Source organism: Trematomus bernacchii, unplaced genomic scaffold, assembly GCF_902827165.1.
Source record: "Trematomus bernacchii unplaced genomic scaffold, fTreBer1.1, whole genome shotgun sequence".
Lineage (NCBI taxonomy): Eukaryota > Metazoa > Chordata > Actinopteri > Perciformes > Nototheniidae > Trematomus > Trematomus bernacchii.
In genome coordinates, this window is record NW_022987739.1 from 15,816,641 (window position 1) to 15,838,780 (window position 22,140).

The 22,140-nt window shown below is 41.6% G+C and overlaps 1 protein-coding gene across 3 annotated transcripts in view; it reads left to right on the forward strand.

The window, feature by feature from the left end:
• kank4 (KN motif and ankyrin repeat domains 4) overlaps positions 1 to 22,140 on the forward strand; it is a 78,731-nt gene that overhangs the window by 48,534 nt on the left and 8,057 nt on the right. For 2 of the 3 annotated variants that reach the window (XM_034147358.1, XM_034147359.1), the window contains exons 2-5: positions 10,704 to 10,772; positions 11,218 to 14,760; positions 16,709 to 16,802; positions 19,177 to 19,446. In XM_034147358.1, coding sequence (XP_034003249.1) covers positions 10,754 to 10,772; positions 11,218 to 14,760; positions 16,709 to 16,802; positions 19,177 to 19,446 — 3,926 coding nt within the window. In that variant the 5' untranslated portion in view covers positions 10,704 to 10,753. Of the gene's footprint in view, positions 1 to 2,237; positions 2,307 to 10,703; positions 10,773 to 11,217; positions 14,761 to 16,708; positions 16,803 to 19,176; positions 19,447 to 22,140 lie in introns of those variants that run through there. The other variant, XM_034147357.1, reaches the window with a different exon arrangement.

Sequence of the window (22,140 nt, forward strand, 5' to 3'; positions counted from 1 at the left end):
ATTTGTATTTCTTTCAATAAAGAACAAGTGAGATGGACAGACAACGTCAAACCAGGACAAACAGAGAAAAGACGAGAGAGGCTCTACAAGTCCTAAAGGTCTGAGGTGGGATCTGAGGCCTCCTGACAGAAGACGGTTCATGTGATCGGCAAGAGGGAAGCTTAATCCTCTAGGCTGCATTACACCCTCTTTCAGTCTGCTGCTTTAGATGAAAGGATGTGAGCTGATGTTATGCATTGTGTTGGACACATAGAGAGAGGGGAGGATTTAGTCAAAGATGTGAACATTGTCTGTGTTCGACAACGTTTTTCATTTCAAGTTAACACACTGAGTAAAGAAAAGCACCATGTCTTTTTTAATCATTTTTAAAGCAAATAAATAAAACTGAAATGTCTTTCCTAACTAGTGCGGAAGGTCCAACCAACTTAGTTATGTTCCTATTCCTGAAATGTAACATGTATTGCACTCCACTGATGCAAACTAAAATACTGAACCAGTTGTCTGGTTCTTTTTACGGATAAGCATTTACATTTGACTCCACCTAAAACATCCTCACATGTTGTGCTTTCCTTACTCTAATTTAATCATTACAAACAGCATACTAAAAGTAAACAAAGTAATTAATGACCAAATTAAAGTGCACCCATAGCAGTTGCTCTCTACAGTCTATCAGCACTGAGTGTCTACCTATCTTTCTCCAGTCTCAATGAAAATAAACCCTTTGGCCTCAGGATAGAGCCATTCAGGTTTGATTTAGAGCCCTGGCATCGCTACAGCTATGCCATATATCCATATAAATATTTCATGGGCTTTGTATATTTCTGCACTCTCATGGCATCACGAACCATGTGAGGCTATATTTTACAGATTCTGCATGCCTGCTGCTGAGCTTTTTTTGGATGGATGTTTGCTTTTCAAAAATGGGTTCCACACATTCCCTTAAAGGGGAATTAGCGTTGGTGGTCTGAGGGATAGGTGCAAGAGCGAGATAAGAGATACGAGCCATTATCCCAAGCAGTTAGCCTATTTAAAGGCAGTTAATTATTTACCTAATTTACACTACAGAGCCAGCTTGGCCAGCTAGGGTTTACTCATTACACTGCTTCCTGTTATTAAGATGGACAGAACTGACTAGGGGGTTACTCGTTACATTTATGATACCCCATCAAGGCTAGTTTAAAGCTTCGAAAAAAGTAATTTTGATCCTGTGTGGAGCTTGACCTGGTCAAAGCAGGCCTTGAGTGGCCCTAGGGCAGCACAGCAGGGGTTTTGCAGTAATAATTAGACGGGTGCATGGTGGGAGTCCACTGTAGGGCAGGCCGTGTGCCCGCAGGCTAAATGCACATGACCTCAGAAACACACCAGTAGATGGATGACTGAACACAGACCCCTAGCACACACACAGGACTCTGCATCATGTATCCCATGTGGTCATTTGCACTTCAGAACATCTTGAGCTTTACACACACTCACATCTACACACTTTAAAGTGGACCTATCATGCTATATTATAATAATATAGTGTAGGACCATACCTATATAAGGCATATTTATACTTTTTTCTTTTCAAAATACCAAACAGATCATGCATTTTAGCCATGCCTCATTTCGCTCAATTTGCACTTTTAAACCCCTGTTTTTGCAAGGGCTGATTCTGTGAGAACAGCACCACCTACAGGCCTGGCATATGTACTACAGCGTCTCCAGCGCTTTCGAACGGCAATGGCCGTGGCTGTCTCCTCCTGATTGGTGGAATTGGCCCAATAGCCGTAGCGCCACCGTCCTGACGTCAGGACAGTGTTCAAATCTGGATCAGTTTTTATCAGATCCGTTGCAGCCCCTTTTTTAGAGATTTGGGTATGGAGGAAAATAGAGAGGGTTGTGTTTTCTGACACTTGGTGAGTTCCCTGGAACACCGGGGACACATATTAATGTATAAAAGACGTACAAAAGTGCATTTTGCATGATAGGTCCCCTTTAAGTTGCTGCACTACAGAGAAGCAGTAGTGGTTGATTACTACATTTGTGTGTCGAGCACTGAGTGTGGAATTAGTTTTTTGGGCCAGTAGGCTGCAAAAGGCAGGCTATTGAATGTATCATACTAGGAGAGCATATAGAGAGCCTCTCTTCTCCTCCCTCCACCCCTCAACACAATCTCTACCACCACCACCTCCACCCCGTTCCCACCCTCCCTCCTTTTTTTCTGTGTTTTTCACTTTGTTTCTCTGCTGAGGTTAGAAGAGAGACAGGGTCAGTAGCACTCACAGAAACAGGAAGGACAGGAGGTGAGTGGAGCTGCATGGCAGGTGAGAGGCAAACATCACCCTGAGAATTTACTCCCTTTTTCTGACTCCTTTTTTTCACTCATGAACAATTTGCTTTCTTTATCTCACAGTTTCTATCGGCCATAATTATATTTAGTTTACTTAATATCGCTCATCTCCTCTTCCTCGATCTGCTACACCTCACCTCACTCTCTTTTCTCACTCCCTCTTTCCCGGTCTATTTTTGCAGGGTAGAACATATAGGTCACATGTTTTAGCCTGGGATGTGAGACAAAGAGTGTGAAGAGAAAAGGAAAGTAGGTGTATGTATAAATGTGTAGATGCATGTGTGAAAGAGGGAGAGGCAGGATGGTGTTTTTCTCCGCATAATGTTTGCTCTCCACACACAGCTTGAGCAGCTGACAAAATGTGGGAGGAATAAATGGGCAAGCTAACAATCATACATGTTCAGACCATCGACTGTATATTTACAGGTTTAGACATTCTCACAAACACTCAACACAGTGACATGTATTGAGCTACTCAGTGTGGCAATCAGCCAACTCCTTTTATCCAGTCTGTGTGTGATGTTGTGTGTGTGCGGAAGCCGAGTTGAAAGGCTGTCATCACGCTCAGATCAATAGAGTGTGAATTTGGAAGTATTGATTTCTTCCCAGAGTCGTCCTTCCCGCTCTGCACAGCCACCACCTGCCTGGCTTCACACTTTGGTTTGTGTCTTTTCCTCCAGGGGGGTGTGTGACTGTGAGAGGGAATTCATTGTATGTGAATGTATGTTTGTGTGTGCTTCCATGCATACATATCTTATTCCATGTGCATGTGTGTGTGTGTCTCCTCTATTTTTGGCTGTGTTAGTTGGAAGTGATAATTAATGAGCAGGGGGATCCAGATTTATTTATAACCCCTGTTTCTGTGAGAGTGTGGTGTGTAATACATCAGCTGAAACTTGCCCATATTGTATATTTAAATATTTGATGCGTGTTTGGTGTTTGTGTGAGTTGTTTTTACCTGTCATAGTGAATGGAAGGAGATGTAATGTGACATGGCAGCGCTGTAAGTGATCTACTCCTCCGTTGCGCACCTTCCCCATTTTCTCATTCCTATGCTTTCCCCTCATTTCTGTCACCCTTTCTCACTTTTTTCATTACTTTCTAGAAACCACATTCCCTTGCTTCTCTCTATCTTCCTGCCATCCTTTACTCTGCCAACCATCTCCAACTGCTCATTCTAACTACCATCGTTTTGGAGCCCTTTGAACATCTGCTAACATTGACATATAGGAACAGTCCGATGGCCCACATGCAAATTAGCGGTTGCAATTACTTCACCACCCTCATTAACTTCCATGAGCGGATGTAGCCGTAATGCTAACGCAGCCCCAGCTAGAAGGGGTATGCTGTGTGTTCCAATGAATAATAGATGGTGTGTCACTTCCTTTTTTTCAAATGAAAGCAGGCAGCTGCTCCTCGTGCTAGAATACCACTAGGGCATGAGGGAAGCCGCCTGAAAAAGCATACGTTCTGTGTATAGAGCGGATAAAGCGATGGAGCGATAGGCTGATAAGAAAACAGTTGCCGGGGGGGAACGGCGTAACGGTTATCTGTCCTTTGACAGACGAGGCAGAAGCAGGATACGGGTGGTAACGCTAATGCAGATAAAGTTGAAATTGCATCTTTTTTGTTTCACTTCCATACACACTGTTTTCCACAAACCAAAACCGCTTTTGAAAATAAGCTTCAAAATAGTTCAAACTTTTAAAATCACTTGTATGATGCAGAGGGAGAAAGTGATTCTTCATCTTTCCCTCCTGTGGTCACTCACTAAAAATAGCCGATCACATAGTACAGGTGTCATATGACTGAGAATAAAAGGGTTATTTGATTGACAGGCTGCAGCACCAACGCGGTTAGCAGGTACTGCTTATGAGCTGCAGGTAAATCACTGTTTTATACACATGCAGCCTCTTAACAAAGATACAAGTACAGTATGTAGTACTTATATATGTGTGTATGCTTGTGTCCAGCTCCAGTATAAGGAAATACAAAATAAGTCATTACAGGAAGGGTCTGCGGTGAAAGAAAGCAGCTGTGCTCTTCTGAGACTAAGCAGAGTATCTGAAAGTTTCATTTCACTTAATCCTATACCCCATTAATTTAACCATGAAGGGAAAAAAAGAGAAGAATGAATAGACTTTTACTCTCAATGCTGTGTGGTAGAATAGCATTTAATGCAGAATGGAAACTAAACATTGGAGCTCTGTCTGATTGTTGACATATAATGACATACAATGTTTTATTTTTCATTTTAAGGAGTCTTTCTCACAGTTTAAACTCCTCATTCATCTGTAATCTTAAAGGGCAAATTTAAGTTAAAGTTCAAATAATTTATACTTTGAGAGGAGCAATATAGTGTAACTCAGTTATGTCGAGTGCCCAACATAGCCTTGCTAAAAGGTAAAGCATCAATGTTTTTCAAAAAATGAACGATATGGCTCAATGTGCAAAGTGATTCTGCTTGTGTTGGTTAAGGCTTTTTGTGAAAAAGGCCCTACATGTCCAAATAAAGGGCCAGATATCCTCCTAAAATGAAAAACATCATTTCTGTTGCTTTTATTGGTTGTCTGTATAGACTGACATGTTGTATAGACTGACATGTTGACATGTAAATCAATGGGATCAGTGTATCCATCACATGCTACAAAAAAAACAGAGATGTTATATTCAGCAGCAGCCCCACCAAGTCTCTCCAAGTTGACGAGAAAGAGACTGGAGGTCACCCTCCACATGCATCCTGTACATCCTTCTGAACACCAGTGAAATCCTTGGGCCCTGTAGTGTTTGATGTCCTAACAAGTATTTTCCTTAAACAAAGTCAAAGGAAACTCGCAAATGAAAAACAGATAGACATATTAGATTAGAGCCATCAATTTGTGCTTTTTCTTTGTATTGCAGTATTTTCTATCGTTTGCAGTGAGCTTCAAAATATTGTTTTATATGCTTTCAGAAATGTTTGAAGTTTTTAACACTCTCAATAAACACCCAGTGCAAACCCTTATCTTCACTTGCAGTTCCTCATGGAAAAGGCCGTTTGAACTGACCTGTAATAAAACAGTATCCTCCTCTGAACAGCCCTGCGGGAGGGTTTAGCCAGTGTTTAATGAAGCTCATCGACAGAAGCTCCCAGTCATGTTCTCTCTGGGGTTCATAGCCAGATGTTGTGTAGCACAATTGGAACAATCTGGCTGCCTGTGAATGCAGACATTGTCATACTGGACTGGACTAGACTAGATCGTACTGGATTAGGACTGAAAGAAGAATTCGAGATGATGAGAGTGGGCCAGACTGAACTAGAGTGAAGATGATTAAAGCCAAATTGGCCCCGAAGCTGTATTATAGTAGAAGAGTGTAGTTGTAATGTAGACAGAGATAATCTTCGATTGGAGTGGGATGGAAGAGACTCTGCTCAAATGGCTCTTGTAGAGCAGAGGGATTGATCTGTTCCCGCCGAGCACACACAGATCCTCGAGACATTTATCTGATATCTCAGTGCTTAGTCCGTCTTCATGTTCTCTATGTCAACAGTGTCCTTCATTCGATCTGCTACATCAATCAGAAACTTTCCAGCTCCCAGTTGTCTTGTCAGTGCATTTTCTCAGTTTGCTGCTCTGGAGCATATCAGTGCTGCAGTGTGTCATTATGCAAAATTGTCATCCACACCTGCAACTCACTAGATTGAACTAATTGCACCGTCAGCTGCATCCCTCACTCACACTTGTATCATCAGAAATTCCTCTGAAATCGGAGTCAGTTAATACCAAATACCACAAATATAATGTTTACACTAACCTCCAGTAAAAAACAAAATTGCACAGTTACACAGCAATATCTGTTTAAAGTTGAGCGTTAGTTACCATAAACAACTGGTCAAACCAGACTAACTAAATGTGTGACAGAAACGTGTATTGTATCAAGCAATGGTGCATTTAGTTGCTAATAAATTCCATTTACCTTTGTAGAAGTAATACTCTATAATGTATTTCTTGCTCAGTTTAAAATGGCACAGGAAAAACTGCACTTTATGTTCGTGCTTCTATGAAGGTGTGCGCAAGTAGTTGTAATCCATAACATCAAATATGCACATTTATTGACTGATGCAACCTCCTTTCTCCATTGGCATTAATGCAACAACATAACCCTAACCACAACAAAAAGCTGAGGTCTACACAAAGCACAATCACAGTTTTGGATGACTGGCTTTTAACCATAATGCTTTCAAGATTAGATTGATTCAAACATGCTTACCGATAGCTTTTAAACCTTGCAAACTTGCCTCTTTTTGAATCAATTAATCTGGTGAGGAGTACAACTTAGAAACAAATGTGGAAAATAGGCAACTGATTATCCCTTACATTTTGAAATCTCCTCAAATTGCTTTAAATGTTAATGAGGTACCTTTAAACACCCACATTAGATTGCAAAGTAATCTTTTCGTGTGCTGGCCCATGGGATACAATCTTCTCTTGCTTTGTTGAAATTGCACTCCTGTCAGATTGTGCTGCAGTAGGCATTAACCGAAGATCCAGTACTTTGCATTTGTGTCTGAAGCGGTGTCCCTGTGTTTGTCTGCACATGTGCTCTTGAGAATCTGTCTGTGTCTCTCTCAGGCTGAGAGTCTGCGTATAATAGCTGGACACTTCTGTCTTCGTTCTCAAGGTAGTACATGGGTAAACAGAGATAGCTGGTCCCAGTCAGGGCTGCGATAACGACAGTGTCTCAGTGTGTGTGTGTGTGTGTGTGTGTGTGTGTGTGTGTATTTGTGTGTGTGTGTGTGTGTGTGTGTGTGTGTGTGTGTGTGTGTGTGTACGAGAGATTGTAATGCGTAATGTGTATTTTTTTTCTTTTTAATTAGATGAGTATGAGACAGAAAATGACTGAAAGAGTTGGATAAATTAACGGTAAAGCTGCTCTGCTTGTCTGAGATGTGAGTGAGTACAGCTGCCACTCCCATCTCTGCCTCATTTTCACTTTCTCCCTCGCTTTCTCTCTCCCGACCGCCCACCTCCTGTCCCCTGCTTGCCATCTCAAATCTTATTTCCTGTTGGCCTGTCTTCTATCCATGCCTGCTCTGTGTCAGTGTATCAGACTAATTCAATATCCAGTGCACAGGCACACCAATGTAATGACCCATGACATTCAATTAACTCTTCCCCCTTTCCTGGGTTGGTTTGGTCAGCGGTTATTTGCTGCGTTTGCGTGTATGTACGGTGTGTGAATCGAGGAGTGGGTGCAAGTTTGAATTAGAAATAGCTTGGTAGCCATTGTACCCATAATCTATATACCATAACATGCTGTGTTTGCAGAAATTGCAGTTTTCTCTGAGTGATTGTTGTGAGTTTTGGAAATGTTACAACAACGTGGACCATTTATTTGAGTTCCCACATCTCTACTTCAAAGAACCCCCCCAAAAAACGGTATACATTTGGTTGAGGTTTCCACGCTGATGGCAAATGAAAACTGGCTGTCAGTATGAGCTTATTGACTATACTTTCATTATTCCTGTCTTCCGGGCTTCGCATTAGCAATGTCGTTGCCTCTCGACCAGCTGCCATGATTATTGGATTGGTGTTGAGTGATTACGGCATGTCATTTATGGGGTTATTATGTGCATGTGGTAGACTGTTCAAGACACACATATATCAACATACTGCAAGCAATTGAAGCGCACACACACTGAAAAAAACACTGACAGAGTGACTAAAATGATGCCGGCACACACACTCTTCCGACACACATACCCACGGCTACCTTAGCCTTCTGTAGCCTTCTGTAGCCTGTATTTGGATAAGCTGAGCCTTTATGAGCTTTTGCTCATAGTCATTATGACTGTAATCCAGAATGGATCATGCATCATCAGGGGCTTCCAATCTTTAATCAATAGCCTAACATGGATCATTTACAACTTACTGTGCTGTTACAGCTAACACATAAAAATGTGTGCTTTTTCATTGAATTGTTAACAGACATGCTATCGCTCATCATTTATGGAAAATGATCCATACAACACTGCTGAAGTTTACCAAATTCAATAGGATTATTTTGTTGCCCTGAGGCCTTTCATTAGTCAAAAAAGCAATGAAAGTGATTTTAATTAAAAAGGAGGATACTTAAAAAATGTTTACATCACTGTGGGGAAGGTTAGGTCAACTGTTGTCTGGCAGTTCTTTCAAGTAACTTTTTTTCCACATCCTCCCTTCTGTCACTTACTTTGTGCTTCACATATTCTCCGCTCTTTATCTATTCTTCCTTTTCTCCTCCCTGCCTTTATTTTTAAAGTTTCCCATGTTTCTGTCCCTTTTCCATTCACTCCAACTCTACCTCTGCCTCTCCGTTTTGGTAATGATCTAATTAAGAAGGGTTTTGTTGCCTGCCCCCTGTGTATAATTGCCAGTGGGGTCTGCCTGTACCTCACTCAGCAATTACATGCAGCATTCTTCTGCTCCCAGATCGGCTAATTAAGCCTTTAAGGACAGCAAGCCGATTGTAGTCGCATTCATTGTCAGGAGGAGTCAGGAATGCCTATGCTCTCCTGACTCCAGGGGCTAATAGTGAATTGAAGTATGGTTACCATGGTTACAATCACATGGTGTCAGATTCTGTGCATAGGCTGTCAGTCAGTTCATTTTTATACGTGTGTAGATATCTGTTCATCAGTAAAAGAGACAACATTTCAGCCCCAGGTCACCAGTTTGTTTCATTATTAGGGCTCTATCTATGAAGACGGTATAGGGGCCAAGTACAGCTGGTCACAGTTCCTGTTTAAGCTGCTTGCTGGACTGGCTGTCATTTTGATTGATTGCATTGCCGGCTCATGCAATCCTTGCTTTGAAATAAACCTACTCAGCATTTACTGGAGCCGGTATCGGTTCAGTTAAAAGTTTCTTTAGAAGAAAGAACTGAACTGATACACAGAAAATACCAAATGGTTTGTCCAGAGTCTTTATGCATTTGACATTTCTTTTGTATCACAAACGGTTGTCTGGAATTTCATGTTCTGATTCTTTTGCCTCAACAAAACAGCCACTTCAACTGGAAAAAGTGTTGCTCTAAAGACTGTTTTTTTAACATATTCCCCCTAGAACTTTATCTTCTTTGACTGTTAAATTGATACCAAATAGGAAAGAAATTGACAAATGACAGAGGAAACACTGCTACACATACCTGCACTGTGGCAACTATTAGCATCACAATAGAACATCAGTTATAATGTAGTTAGCAACATCTAACTCAGGGGCATCCTAACAAATGATGCATTAAAGCATCCTTCTGTTGTGCCTGTTTCAATAAATATGCTGCACAATTAAATACTGTTGTATACCACCTAGGGAAATGTAAATGCTGATTAACATCTCACATCTTGAAGTTTGAATTCAATAATTTGTTAAACCAGAGCTTCCGTTCATTGTGCGATATGATTTCTTCATGGCAGACATTTTTTTGACAACATTTGCATGGAAATTGCAAAAATAGTTTGTACCTATTTGCTTGAGTCTAAAAAATGACATTTTCCCCCCAGGGCTCAAGTGTTCATTTAAAATGGAACCTTCTCCAAGGGGAACAAATGATACACAGTGGCACCAAATGGAACGTGTTTCCTTTCTCTCGGCCCGTCCAGGGTTGTGTCGACAATTAAATATATTTTAAAGGTCTGGCTTAGCAAGGCAAATTAAATAAGGTTAATGGATACAATAGTGCTGCTTTTCCCCTCATTGTACCATTAATATTTGCTGTTGTTTGGTATAATGTGTTGCTGAGACTGCAACATAATTAACTGCATATTTACCTTTGTTATAACATTTAATGTCATAGCTGCATATTAGCCATTCATTATAATGCTTTTCCTCTCCTCACCATAACAATTTGGGCAGTTATAACTGGTGCCCTGATGTATACTTCATTGTATCATTTGCTGTGTTTTGTTGTCTTTGTCTTTAAAGTATTACAGGGTTAGTATTACATTTGACATAATGTTGCAGGGTTTACCTAAATACTGTTACACATCTCTTAGATAAGTTACAATCTTAGAGAAGTTACAACACATGTATTGTTGTGTACACGTATTTCACATATGTTGTACCCTTTTGTCCCTGGCAACCAAGCCTAGGCTGAAGTATGGTTTTGCGTGGCTTATTGAAAATCTTTACTCAAAGAGGCAAATGATTGTTGTGTTTTGTCTTTGAGTTACATTTGGAGGCCAATTTATTTCAACCAAAATAAACATTCTGGCCATTTCAGGGTGCATTTTCAAGAGCCTTATCCAAAATGACCAGACACTCCAAGATGGCAGAATGATGACTTACAACAATGATGGATAGATTTGCTATATTTTACAACAATCTTTAACAAAGATTTCTGTTTTGTGTAGGCTGCCAGATCCAACCGTGGCATAGTCGATGACTGAGAACTCCTATTCCCATGATGGACAAGAAAAGTGGTGAGTTTTTAAACACACAATCCCCTTACATCCCCAAAATGTAACTTGCCATGTATTTTTCTGACCAAAATCAGTGAAGGGTTTATTGGCTAAAGGTGATAGCTGTCCAGCCTTATATTTTATTCCAAAGTTAACACAGCATGAGCAGCATTTTGCATATTGATTGTTTTGTTTTTACACAATCACAGCATGATAATTACTTCCCAGTAATTGATATGGTAATACATAATGAAGCAACAGTGTGCATCTCAGGACAGACTGTCTGAACAAGTGGGTGCAAAGGAATAATAATGATGACTATAATTTGTGATTTGATACAGGCTCATTTCATCAAGCCATTGCACATTGCTTTAGCAAATCATAGTCGTGAAGTTTCCATTATTGTTATTGTCAATTTTCTTATAGTAGGGGAAGGATTCTTTGATTAATTGTTCATTCCTTACAGCCAACGGCTTTCAGACCAAGGCCAGTGAGGGTGGTGTTCAGAGGAAGCAGCTGCCCTACTCAGTGGAAACTCCCTATGGCTTTCACCTAGACCTGGACTTCCTCAAGTATGTTGACGACATTGAAAAAGGCAACACCATCAAAAGGGTCCACATTCAGCGAAGGGTCAAGGGCCCAGCCAAATTCAGTACTCTGCCCAGAAATTTCAGCCTTCCTGGGCATGGAGCCAGGCCAACCCCCAGAGAAAAGGATAGCACATGGTCTGGGACGTCCACCCTTGGGCCCAAACCTAAATCACGGGTGACAGAGGTCCAACAGATCTATGACTTTAGAGCAAGTGAAGGGGGGAAATCCAGTCAGAGCAGCAGGGGGACAAGCAGTCAGGGAGCTGTCTATGTTTCAGAAAAGCCCAAAGATGAATCAGGAGCTGGGGCCCTGGCTGTTGAAGAGAAAACTGTCGGGTTTCAAAGTCGTCCTAATCTGCTCAGAGCCTCAAGCATGCCTATCACTCTACAGCAGCGGAAAGGCTCGGATTCAAGCAGTCCAGACCGTAATGTGGGAACACCGGAAAGTGGCTCGACAGAAAACATGTTTCGAGCTTCACCGGACATAACAGACAGGCGGTCTCTTCCTCAGGATCGGGGAGGGCTTCACCAGCAGATCACAGTGGCACTGAAGCGGGTCAGAGAGCTGGAAGAGCAGGTCAAAACAATCCCTGAACTAAAGGCCCAGATCAGTTCACTGAGAAAGGAGAGGGAGGATCTTATGATTCAGATCCAAGCCCAGATCCAAGCCCAGGCCCAAGCCGAAGCCCAGGTTTCCACATCGTCCTCTATCATAGCATCACATTCAGATTCTGGGACACACTTTCAGGCACAGGGACAAAGACCTACAGAAGGGCTCAACTTAGCTCTGACGACTCAACCCACTGGAGGTTTAGATGCTTCAGAGCGTTTGTCAACAAAGTTGGTAACTGGGAAAGGGAAACATGGGGCTACAGAGACACATACAGTCTTACTAAAGGAGGGAGCATTACATCAGGAATCTTTGAAGAGTTCCTCAGCACATGTAGAAATCAGTGGGTTGTTAGAGCAACAATCACAGATACAAACACAACAGACATTCGAGAGTCCGATTAAGCACGCAGTGCAAAAGCTATCGCGGGATATTGCAGGACCAGAATTAACATCACTTAGATTGGCTATAAAAGATGCAGAGACTAGCAGTATTGGCGATGGGGATGAAGCAAAAGGTGGACAACAGGAGGACGCAAACAGTATGCCGAATCTGCAGGAGAAGCTAATGATACTCGAGGCTAAACTTACTCAGGCTAGCCAAGACCTGGAGAGAACTAATACTCTTTTGAAAGAACAAATAGATGAGAACAAGGTAAAAGAGGAGAAAATACTACAACTGAGTGATGGAGTGAGAGTGGAGTTGTACAGTCCAGAAGCCTACAGCATGCCAAGACGAGAAAGTATTGACACAGGGACAGAGACAGAAAAGTTAGATGTTGCCAACCAAGAGACAGAGACAGAATTACCTGGTACGGTAGATAAGGGGACAGATACAGATAGAATTCGTATTGAAATTAGTGTACCCCAACCAATGGCTGTAAGTATAGATCAAGGAACAGAGAGTATTCAAGTTGACACACCTGAACAGGTAACACAGATGGTGGAAGAAGCGCCTGCTGTGAGCCCACCCAGACCCAGAGCCAACAGCATCGAACGGGGCACAGTAACTGAAAGGATTGCTACTCAAGATCAGATGACTGAGACGCCTACAGCGGAAAGGGTAAACCAAGTCACAGAAACCGAGGAAGAGATAGAAACAGACCATCCACAGAGACCAAGGGCCAGCAGCGTAGAGAGGGGTACAGTGACAGAGAGAGTGGACACTGTCGACAGGGTGACCGAGACAGTGGAGGCACAAAGGACAGACCAGCAGACTGAGACAGAGATAGGAAGACGACAGGATAACAATCCATCCAGAGGTGCAGAAGCAGAAAGTCAAGTGAGAGAATGTGCAGGTAGTGAAAGAGTAGAACATGCAGACACTGTGGTCATTGAAAGAGTGGAAGACAAGGAAGCAAATGAAAGAAGAGACAGTGGAGACAGTGAAAGTGTGGTAATGAAAGTTGTCACTGAGATTTCAATTACAGCTAAAGAAAGCACAGCTGAACAAATTCTAGTTCTGAATATTGTTAGTGAGGATGAAGGAAGTAGCAATCCACCTGTTGCAGAAATAGAAAATACAGAATCCAAGATTGAAATGATTATGGCACAGAATGACTCAGAAATAAAGGAAATGGAGCCCCTAAATAATGAAGTAACAGAAATAATTGAAACACAACAGGTTGCACCGGAGATTGTAGAGGAGAAACAAATAAAAGAATATGTGATTGTGAGCGCAACAATCAAAGAAACTGTGGTCCCTGACACGGTTGTAGTAGCAGCAGCAGAGAATGAAGCTGTAAAGGCAGTAGTTCCTGTCCGACCCCAGAGAGGCCGAAGGCCCTCAGCGGAGCAAGCACAGCCATCACCTCCATCACCTCCTCAACCTCAGGCTGCACCTGTCCGTCCCAGTAGAGGGTCCAGTGAAACTCTAGCCCAGGAGTCCCAGACAAAAGATCCGCCCCAGGTGCAGGTACAGGTGCAGGTACAGGTACAGGTACAGGGTACACCTCATATAGAGGCCCAAACCCCAATACAGCAATCTGAACAACAGGTAAAACAACAAGCCTCATCTCTATCTCAGGTTGAGGACCAGAGCCCAGCAGAGAAGCCTCCTGGGGAGTCTAGTGAGAAGCAATCTGAATCACAACCTCAGATTGAGACTCAGGGCCCGTCTCCAGGCTCCACTGACGTACAAACCCATCCTAAATCCATTAAAGCACAGCCTAAAACCTCTGCAGCTCGACGGGACACAAAAGAGCCAAAAGCACCACGTGGATCAGGAGAAGCGCATACCCGTCCAACCCGCCAGGCGTCATCTACCGCCAAACCTCAGTCTCAGGGCTCTCGTAGAAGTTCCAGTGAGACTCAGCCCCCTCACAAAGATGTCAGCGAGACACAATCACTACGTAGAGGCTCCAGCGAGACAGCTCAGCGTCGTAACTCAAGTGAAGCCCAGGCCTTACGTCGGGATGCTGGGGAGGCAGAGCCCTCTCGCAGAGGCTCCGGTGAGTCACCAACATCGCCTGCCGCTTTGGGCCATGTTGTAACCCGATTAACAGGGCTTCTGGGCGAGCAGTGGGCACAACTGGGGAGCAGCACTGGAACTCAACAGACGGCCAGCCAGCAGGAAAGCCCCAGCACACAGAAACAGACACCAGGGAAAAAAACAGAGGCAGCGAAGGGAGCAAAAACCAAGCCTGCGGGGAAGGCAGTCCCTGCAGCAACAACAGCGAAACCAGGAGGAAAGCCTGGTCCTTCCAAAATGAGCTCCATTCAAAGTCAACTGGTTAGCTCCCTCAGTGTCCTCTCTGCCTTCTACTCACCAGGCCAGAAAGCTGCTGCAGCCAGCAAACAGCAGGAACAAGGTAGGCCTGTGGTTCAGTTAGTAGCACATGGTTTATACTCTCTACACATTTGTTTATTTGTCTGTCTTAAACCTGCCTACCTATATGTAATCAACTCAATGAGCAGAATCAATTCCACATTCCGTATTCACAGAAATGATCCTCTCCTTCTCTCTTTGCCACATAATACAGTATAACATGTTCTTCAGATCAAGAAGTCTTACATCTTTATTAAAGTGTACAGCTTTGAATCTTAATTTTCTCTCCATGAAAAAAAGATACTCCAAAGAAGCAGCCAAACATTGCCACAATGGTATGACAGATGTTATGGACTTTCACAATGTATGTATTTCTTGCACAGTAGAAGCACAGACGCACAAACTCACAGGGAAGTACAAACAAGCACTCTCAAATGGACACTGAAGCACATCAAAGCGACAATGCCCATTCTGCCTCCCTTGATGTCTCACTGTTCAGTTTCTGGCCCAGGAGCTGAAGAACAGAATCACTCTGCTATCGCACATATTTTATATTCAGAGTTCAATTTAAGTTCAATCTTGGGAATACAATATACAAAAGTGGTTTGAAGTAGATTTTGAGCGAGCAGGACTAATTATGTTAAAGTAATATATTATATAGTAGTTAAAAGAAAACTCAGTGTTTAACTGTTTTCAAATATTAGAAAAAGAAACTTCTATTGTTGTGTAGAGCATTCTTACTTATCCCAGTCACCAGAGACTTAAGTTAACCTAAAGAGATTTGTATGAATGAGTTAAATATCTCAGCGTCTCTGACTAAAGGGATGTTAAACTACACCATTGTTTTATTTACAGTATTAGAGGATGGTAGGAGGATATATTAAAATGCAAAGAATGTTTTAAACTCTCCCTCCCACTGTGGCTATCTCCTCAGGGATACTGGATCTAAAAGCATTCTTCTTCCTAGATGGTGGTCTCTGGAATTCGTTCAGCTAGTGGTTTCTGGCTCAAAGCCACATCCTTATGTCCTTGCATAAAACATTAAAGTGCCTCTGCATCATGTCTCGCTGTCAGGAACAACTAAGACAGCAATACCGGGCTTAAAGCCAAGGGGAGTCAGCAAAGGAGCCCATGCAGCATCACTTACAGTATAGGGCAGTTATACACATTAGTAGGCCTGCCAATGTCAAGGTGGTATGTTGTCATAATGGCCTATAATCATCACCTGTGAACATCGCCTTGATCGCCGAGGTGCTGAATGTTTAAAAGCCAAAATGACTCCAATAGCCAGTCAATCTGATGAAGTTAATGTACTTGAACAAGTTCTTCAGAGTCTTGTTTTCAGTATGTCTCACTTGCATAATCCTTAAAAACTGAATGAACTCACATTAAAACACATTTTTATCAGGTATTCTGCAAGAAAAGTTATTTTGCTTAATTGTATGGTACTGTTCTCTCAAGTTGGTTTTATTGTTGTCTTGTGTAGAGTCTAAAGATTGGCCCCAAGCTACAATCTATGCCAACACATGGAATCTACACGATTTGTTCAGCTACAGTTACTTGTAATTGCATCCAGAGGTTCTTTAATATCATCCAGCCTCAAAAATGTTACACATACATTGCTTGTTTCTGTAAACACAGCCAACATGTGCAAACCATTATTGTCTGAAGTCTCATGAGCTACCAAAATCAGTTTGATATATTGCTTAAACGTAACCTTTAGACATTCTTATTTGATAGATAATGCCTTTATTTTGAAGCATCTAGCAAAGGCAGATCTGAAAAATTATAATACGAGTCACTGACAAAAAAAATACCGTCTTTTGAAGTATGAGAACATCTTAGTAATGATACAGAATGTGAATGTTCGGTCATCTTGGGCACACACGTAGACAACACACAAACACTAACATTCCACAAAGGCCTAATGAATTTTACCAACCACCCTCCCTCCCCTTTTCTTTCCATTTCTCTTTCCTCCTTTTCTCCAGGTCTAAAATCTATTATGAAGAAAAATGGTGTTGCTGACAAGCAGGGGAACAAGGGAGCGAAGAAAAACCTGAAGTTTGTTGGGGTGAATGGAGGGTAAAAACTTATTTTTAATCAGCGTCCAATCTCTCAGTTTGACTCGTTTTCTCTGTGTGTGACAAAGTGTTTCTTCTGCCTCTTTTGTGTGTCCATGAATGTTTCGTTACTTTTTGGTTTTTCTACAGGATAATTCCCTCAGGTATATTTTGTCAAAGTGGCTACATTCAGAATAGCCAGTAGACAGTGCAGTAATATAATTTAAGTATACACTTTTCTAAAAAGTCCTTTACAACAAGCTATATTATTGAAATGTATGTGCTTGACCTAAGACAGGCTGTGTCTCACACAGGCATCTGCTTCATGATGTCAGTTGTCAAAGCTAGCTTGAATACACACTTAACCTCACTGCTGCCTCCGGAAGTGTGAATGTTTGTTTGTGTATGAAAAGGTGTTGTACATTGTGATGTGTGTGCATATTTTTGTCAGTATTGATGATACCTCAGTTCTTGGTGCAAGCGTGCTTATGTCAGCGTTTGCTGATGCTGGATGCAGTGTGAGCATCCCCTCGTAAAAGCTGATGAATTTTAGGTAAGCAGGTAGTAGTGGTTGGAAGAACAAAGGTGTGTCTCAAAGCAGGGAGATTATTATTTATGGAAGCTTTGATAGTTAGCTGTCTGGTTTATAGTTAGAACATGAAGCACATGGATACACACAAACACAGACATGCATTGGTGGACTGTGTGAGGACAGACAGGAGTTCGCTGGATGATTACCATAACCTTAACTTTACCTGCTACATGTGTAATCGTAACCCTTAGCCTAAATCTTTAACCAAAACCAAGTCTAGTGCTAAAATAAAATTGGTTGCAGGGAACAGATTCAGGCACCAGTTGGCAAATGGGACTGTGCAGACATACTTTTTGTCCTTACTATGTTCATAAATGTGAATACCGACAAGACATACACAGCCAGCGAGCTAAACTCACACACTCACATTCAAACTAATAACCTCAGTTGTGTATTTTAGGTGTGTGTTATTTCTGTGTTGCTGCTCTTACATTCCTGAGCGTCACTGTTTTATGACCTGCTCGCCTTTGCTATGTTTTGTCAGAGCTGTGATGAGGTCTATTCCTTCCTCCCCATTTTAGAAAACGCTCTGCAAACATAACGGAAAAACCATTCACCAGAACCAGAACAAATGAATTTTAAATGTTATCATTTGTAAAGATTTGCTCAATAACATTGATATGTTATACAAGATTGTCTACATCTAGTTTGTCTCTTTTGAGTTTGTAACCCCCTTTACTGGATCTCTCTCCATTTGTTCCACATGTCAGACAACACTATTTTCTCTGACTATCTTTAGTCTTCTGCCCACAACAGGAAGTGGGCTGCTGTTTTTATTTCTTCTCTTTGGACGGTCTAACCTATCTTTGCTCTCCCTTGAGCTCCTGTGGAATCCAGGGAATGCTGTGGCCCCTGAACGCCTCATGTGGTGGGCTGTGTGTGTGTCTACAAATAAGCCTGAATCAGAGGCATTCAATATGAGACTTATCTGATCATTGGCCTCACAGAGGTTCCTTCATTATTCACCCCAATGATCACACACACCAACAACCACCCCCACAGCTCTAAATATATCATCAGCCTTTCCTCACTGAACAACGTTGGGTTTCTCCAAGGTTGATAAATGAGTGTGCAAACATGCCATTGGATTTTAATGTATACGTTTCACTGTGTGAGGGATGTTTTGGATATTTGGCCAAGGTTGCATTAGACAAGCTTGTTTTTCATGTCACGCTCCAGGTCTAGAGGGTAATGACCTGTTAGTATTTATCCAGCCTTGGCCTGTGTTGACTTTAATGCTCTCATATTAGTTTTACCTGCTGAGGTGTTTGTGATGTGGCTGCTACTGCACATGTTTGTTTTTTTGTACATACCTTTCAGTGCTGTAACACGAGCTAATGTTCAAGTCCATGTATAATATAGGATGGATAAATATTTTTCTAAAAATTATTTCACATTTTTTGCGAGGGCTATTTTTTGGTCACGAGATATCTATCACGATACATTGCAATAATGTAAACAAGTATCTGTCATAGTAAACTGTCATAGTATATAAACACACAACTATATGCATTAAAACCTGAGTACAATCAGAACAGTGGAATCTGCATTTGCCTTTATCACAGTCCCTGTAACATCATACTGTAGCAATAGTTTTTGTGCAATTTGGATATTTTCATGTAAACTGTTTAATCTAAAATTGATAGTATGTTTGAGAAGCAATACAGTATCACAACAACATAATATTGCAAAACTCAAATTGTATTAATTTGTGATTGTTGCTTTATCATTGCTGGTATAATATGGATGCTTTTGGTGTCTCTGAAAATGGTGTTGATGTCCACTTGTTTGTGTCCACCTCCAGATATGAGTCAACATCCAGCGAAGAGTCAAGTGGAGATGAGAAGTCGAAGGTGGAAGTGGAGGAGCAAGACAGCTCAGAACCAGAGGTAGAGAAGGAAAAGGAGACGGAGCCTCAGCCAGAAGAGAAGCCTGAAGAGGGAGCAGAGACCCAGCAGCAGGAAGCAGAGGTGGCCCCTGAGGGAGGGGGTGCAGTGGCTGCAGAGAAGGAGGCTGAAAAAGGCCTGCTGGATCCAGAGGGCAGTGAGGAGCTCCTGGGAGAACAGGAAGAAGGGTGAGACAGAAGAGCTTCACTTTGAGTGGTTTGTCAGAGTTTAAGTAAAGCTATGGAGCCTATACTGTACATGATACCACTGTAGGGCATGCTGTAGAGATACCACAGGGTACCCAATTAACTATGATTGGTCAGCATGGACTGCTTTCTGTTGATGGTATATGTTGTTGATAGTGAAAAATACATTAGGGCAAAAAGTCATCCATCTTTTTTCTGTAACACAAAGCAAACCAATCTGAACTGCAAATCTTCTTGTTACTATGATCCATGCTCTCCTTCACATTGGATAGAGAAAAGTAAACATGGAAACTTCAAAGAGTAGTCTCATATATTTAGAAATGGCAAAAGTGAGATCACTGTAGCGTATATCAAAGTGAATGAAAGTTCACAGTTATTGCGTCAAACAAAAAGCAGATAAAGCACAATACAGCCATAGAAAACGACGGTGTGACGTATGATGTCAGGGAAGGACAATAGGGTGCTTTGTTATCCAGCAACAGCACAGAGACTTGTCCGAGACAGGTGGTGAATGAAGCTTTAATATACAGTGGGCCCCACACACACACACACACACACACACACACACACACACACACACACACACACACACACACACACACACACACACACACACACACACACACACACACACACACACACACACACACACACACACACACACACACACACACACACACACACACACACACACACACACACACACACACACACACACACACACACACACACACACACACACACACAGTCATTACTACCTACACTTACAACCATGCTTATCTTTTGATAACTTGTAAAGACTAACTGCCACACTCTACACCAGGGGTGTCAAACTCAATTTCATCGCGGGCCACATTCGCATTATGGTTGCACTCAAAAGGGCCGGTTGTAACATTAAGACTATATAAAGATACATATATAAATATTTAATATATATATAATAATGTATTATATTACATTATTGCCTCTGCATTGGATTGTTATCGGATAGGGTAATAACTTCATAATTAACTAGGTTTGAAAGCAGAAGTCTATAGGCAAATAATTGCAAGTCTCTTCAGTGAGAATGTCACAAAATGATTTAAAAAGAAAAGCACATTCTGGAAAAAAAGTCAAAATAAAGAAAAGGGCATATTTTGAAGAGAAAAAGGGAAATTTGAGAAGCATTTTGCTACATGTATGGGCAACGTGCTTCTGTAAATCGCCATGTAACCATATAATAAACATATTATATTCTTTGCAAGCTCTTGTGGGCCACATTAAATGAAGTCGCGGGCCGGATTTGGCCCCCGGGCCTTGAGTTTGACACCCCTGCTCTACACCTTTGATTCATAAATATTCACGCTAAATACACCTGTTTCCACATACAGAAGGGCAAACCACAGGTATGGCTGGTGACTTTATATCTTTATATATCATTTTAGATATCGTATAGATTTTCCTATACAACTTCTATCGCTATATGTGAGGTCTTTATTCATTTGTCCTCTTTATAAAATGTCACTAATTTATGTTGACTAAGTAAGCAATGAGGTTTTTTTAAATGAGAAAATACTCAACTATTTAATTCACACTGGAATATATAAAAATAGTATTTTTCCATGTGGTTATTTACATAGACCATTTATTTATTGAATTAACAGAAAACGACCTAACCTACTTACATTACTATCAAGATATGAGATAACCTATGTTGTGATGGAAGATTTTGGCCATATCGCCCATCACTACGCACAAGCACACACAACTTCTCCGTCACAATGTAGTAAAAGCAGCTCTCACTCTTATAGAGGACTAAGACAGACACCCAGACAAGCTTAGTTCCCAAAAGGGCCAGGGGTCTGGTAATAAAAAAGCAAAACATCCAGCAGTGTTGTTCTCCCTGTCACTGACTGATCACTTATCAGTCTCAGGTATGTGGACAGAGCAGAGGGCTCCTGGGCCACACCGTAGATGGGGCCCCTGGGAGAAGGCAGGACTTATTAACTCATCACTCAGCTTATGTCTGATCATTCCTAAGCATGTGTGTTTATAAAAGAATGTGTGTTATTTCTGGAGTACAGTACACAGTGAGTGTGATCCACTCAGGCTTAGTGCAGCTTGACATGTACAGTATGAGCACCTGGTGGATCATATTTGGCAGTGAATCAGTGTTAACCGTTGAGGAGGTCTGCATGGACCATCAGTGTGTCAGAATGTTGACAGATGTGTGTGTACACTACACAGGCCTGCAAGGCATCTTTTATCTTTGTTTTTTTTATCCCAGACAGACTTTACACAAGAACCTAGGTAGCCGTCTCTTGGCCATATGTTTTTTTTTTATTTATTTAACCAGATAAAAACATTGAGATAAAATCTCATTTTCAATGCTGACCTGGCCAAGAAGGCAGCAACATTACACATAACACATAACACAAACATATAAAATACAGAAAACATAACTAAGAAAACAAAAGACGAAAAAGCAGTCACTACATTGTGCACATTAGGACAGTAAGAAAAGTGCACTACTTGTTACTGCAAGAGCAGCTGGTGGTGAGGACTTCAGACAACTTCAATTTAAAACATGCTATAGAGACATGTTATGAAGACTTGATGGTATTTCCACATGAAAGCTGAAAAAACAGTAAAGAAAACAATGGAAAGCACAGATGTGGAGTGTGCTGGGTTGTTTTT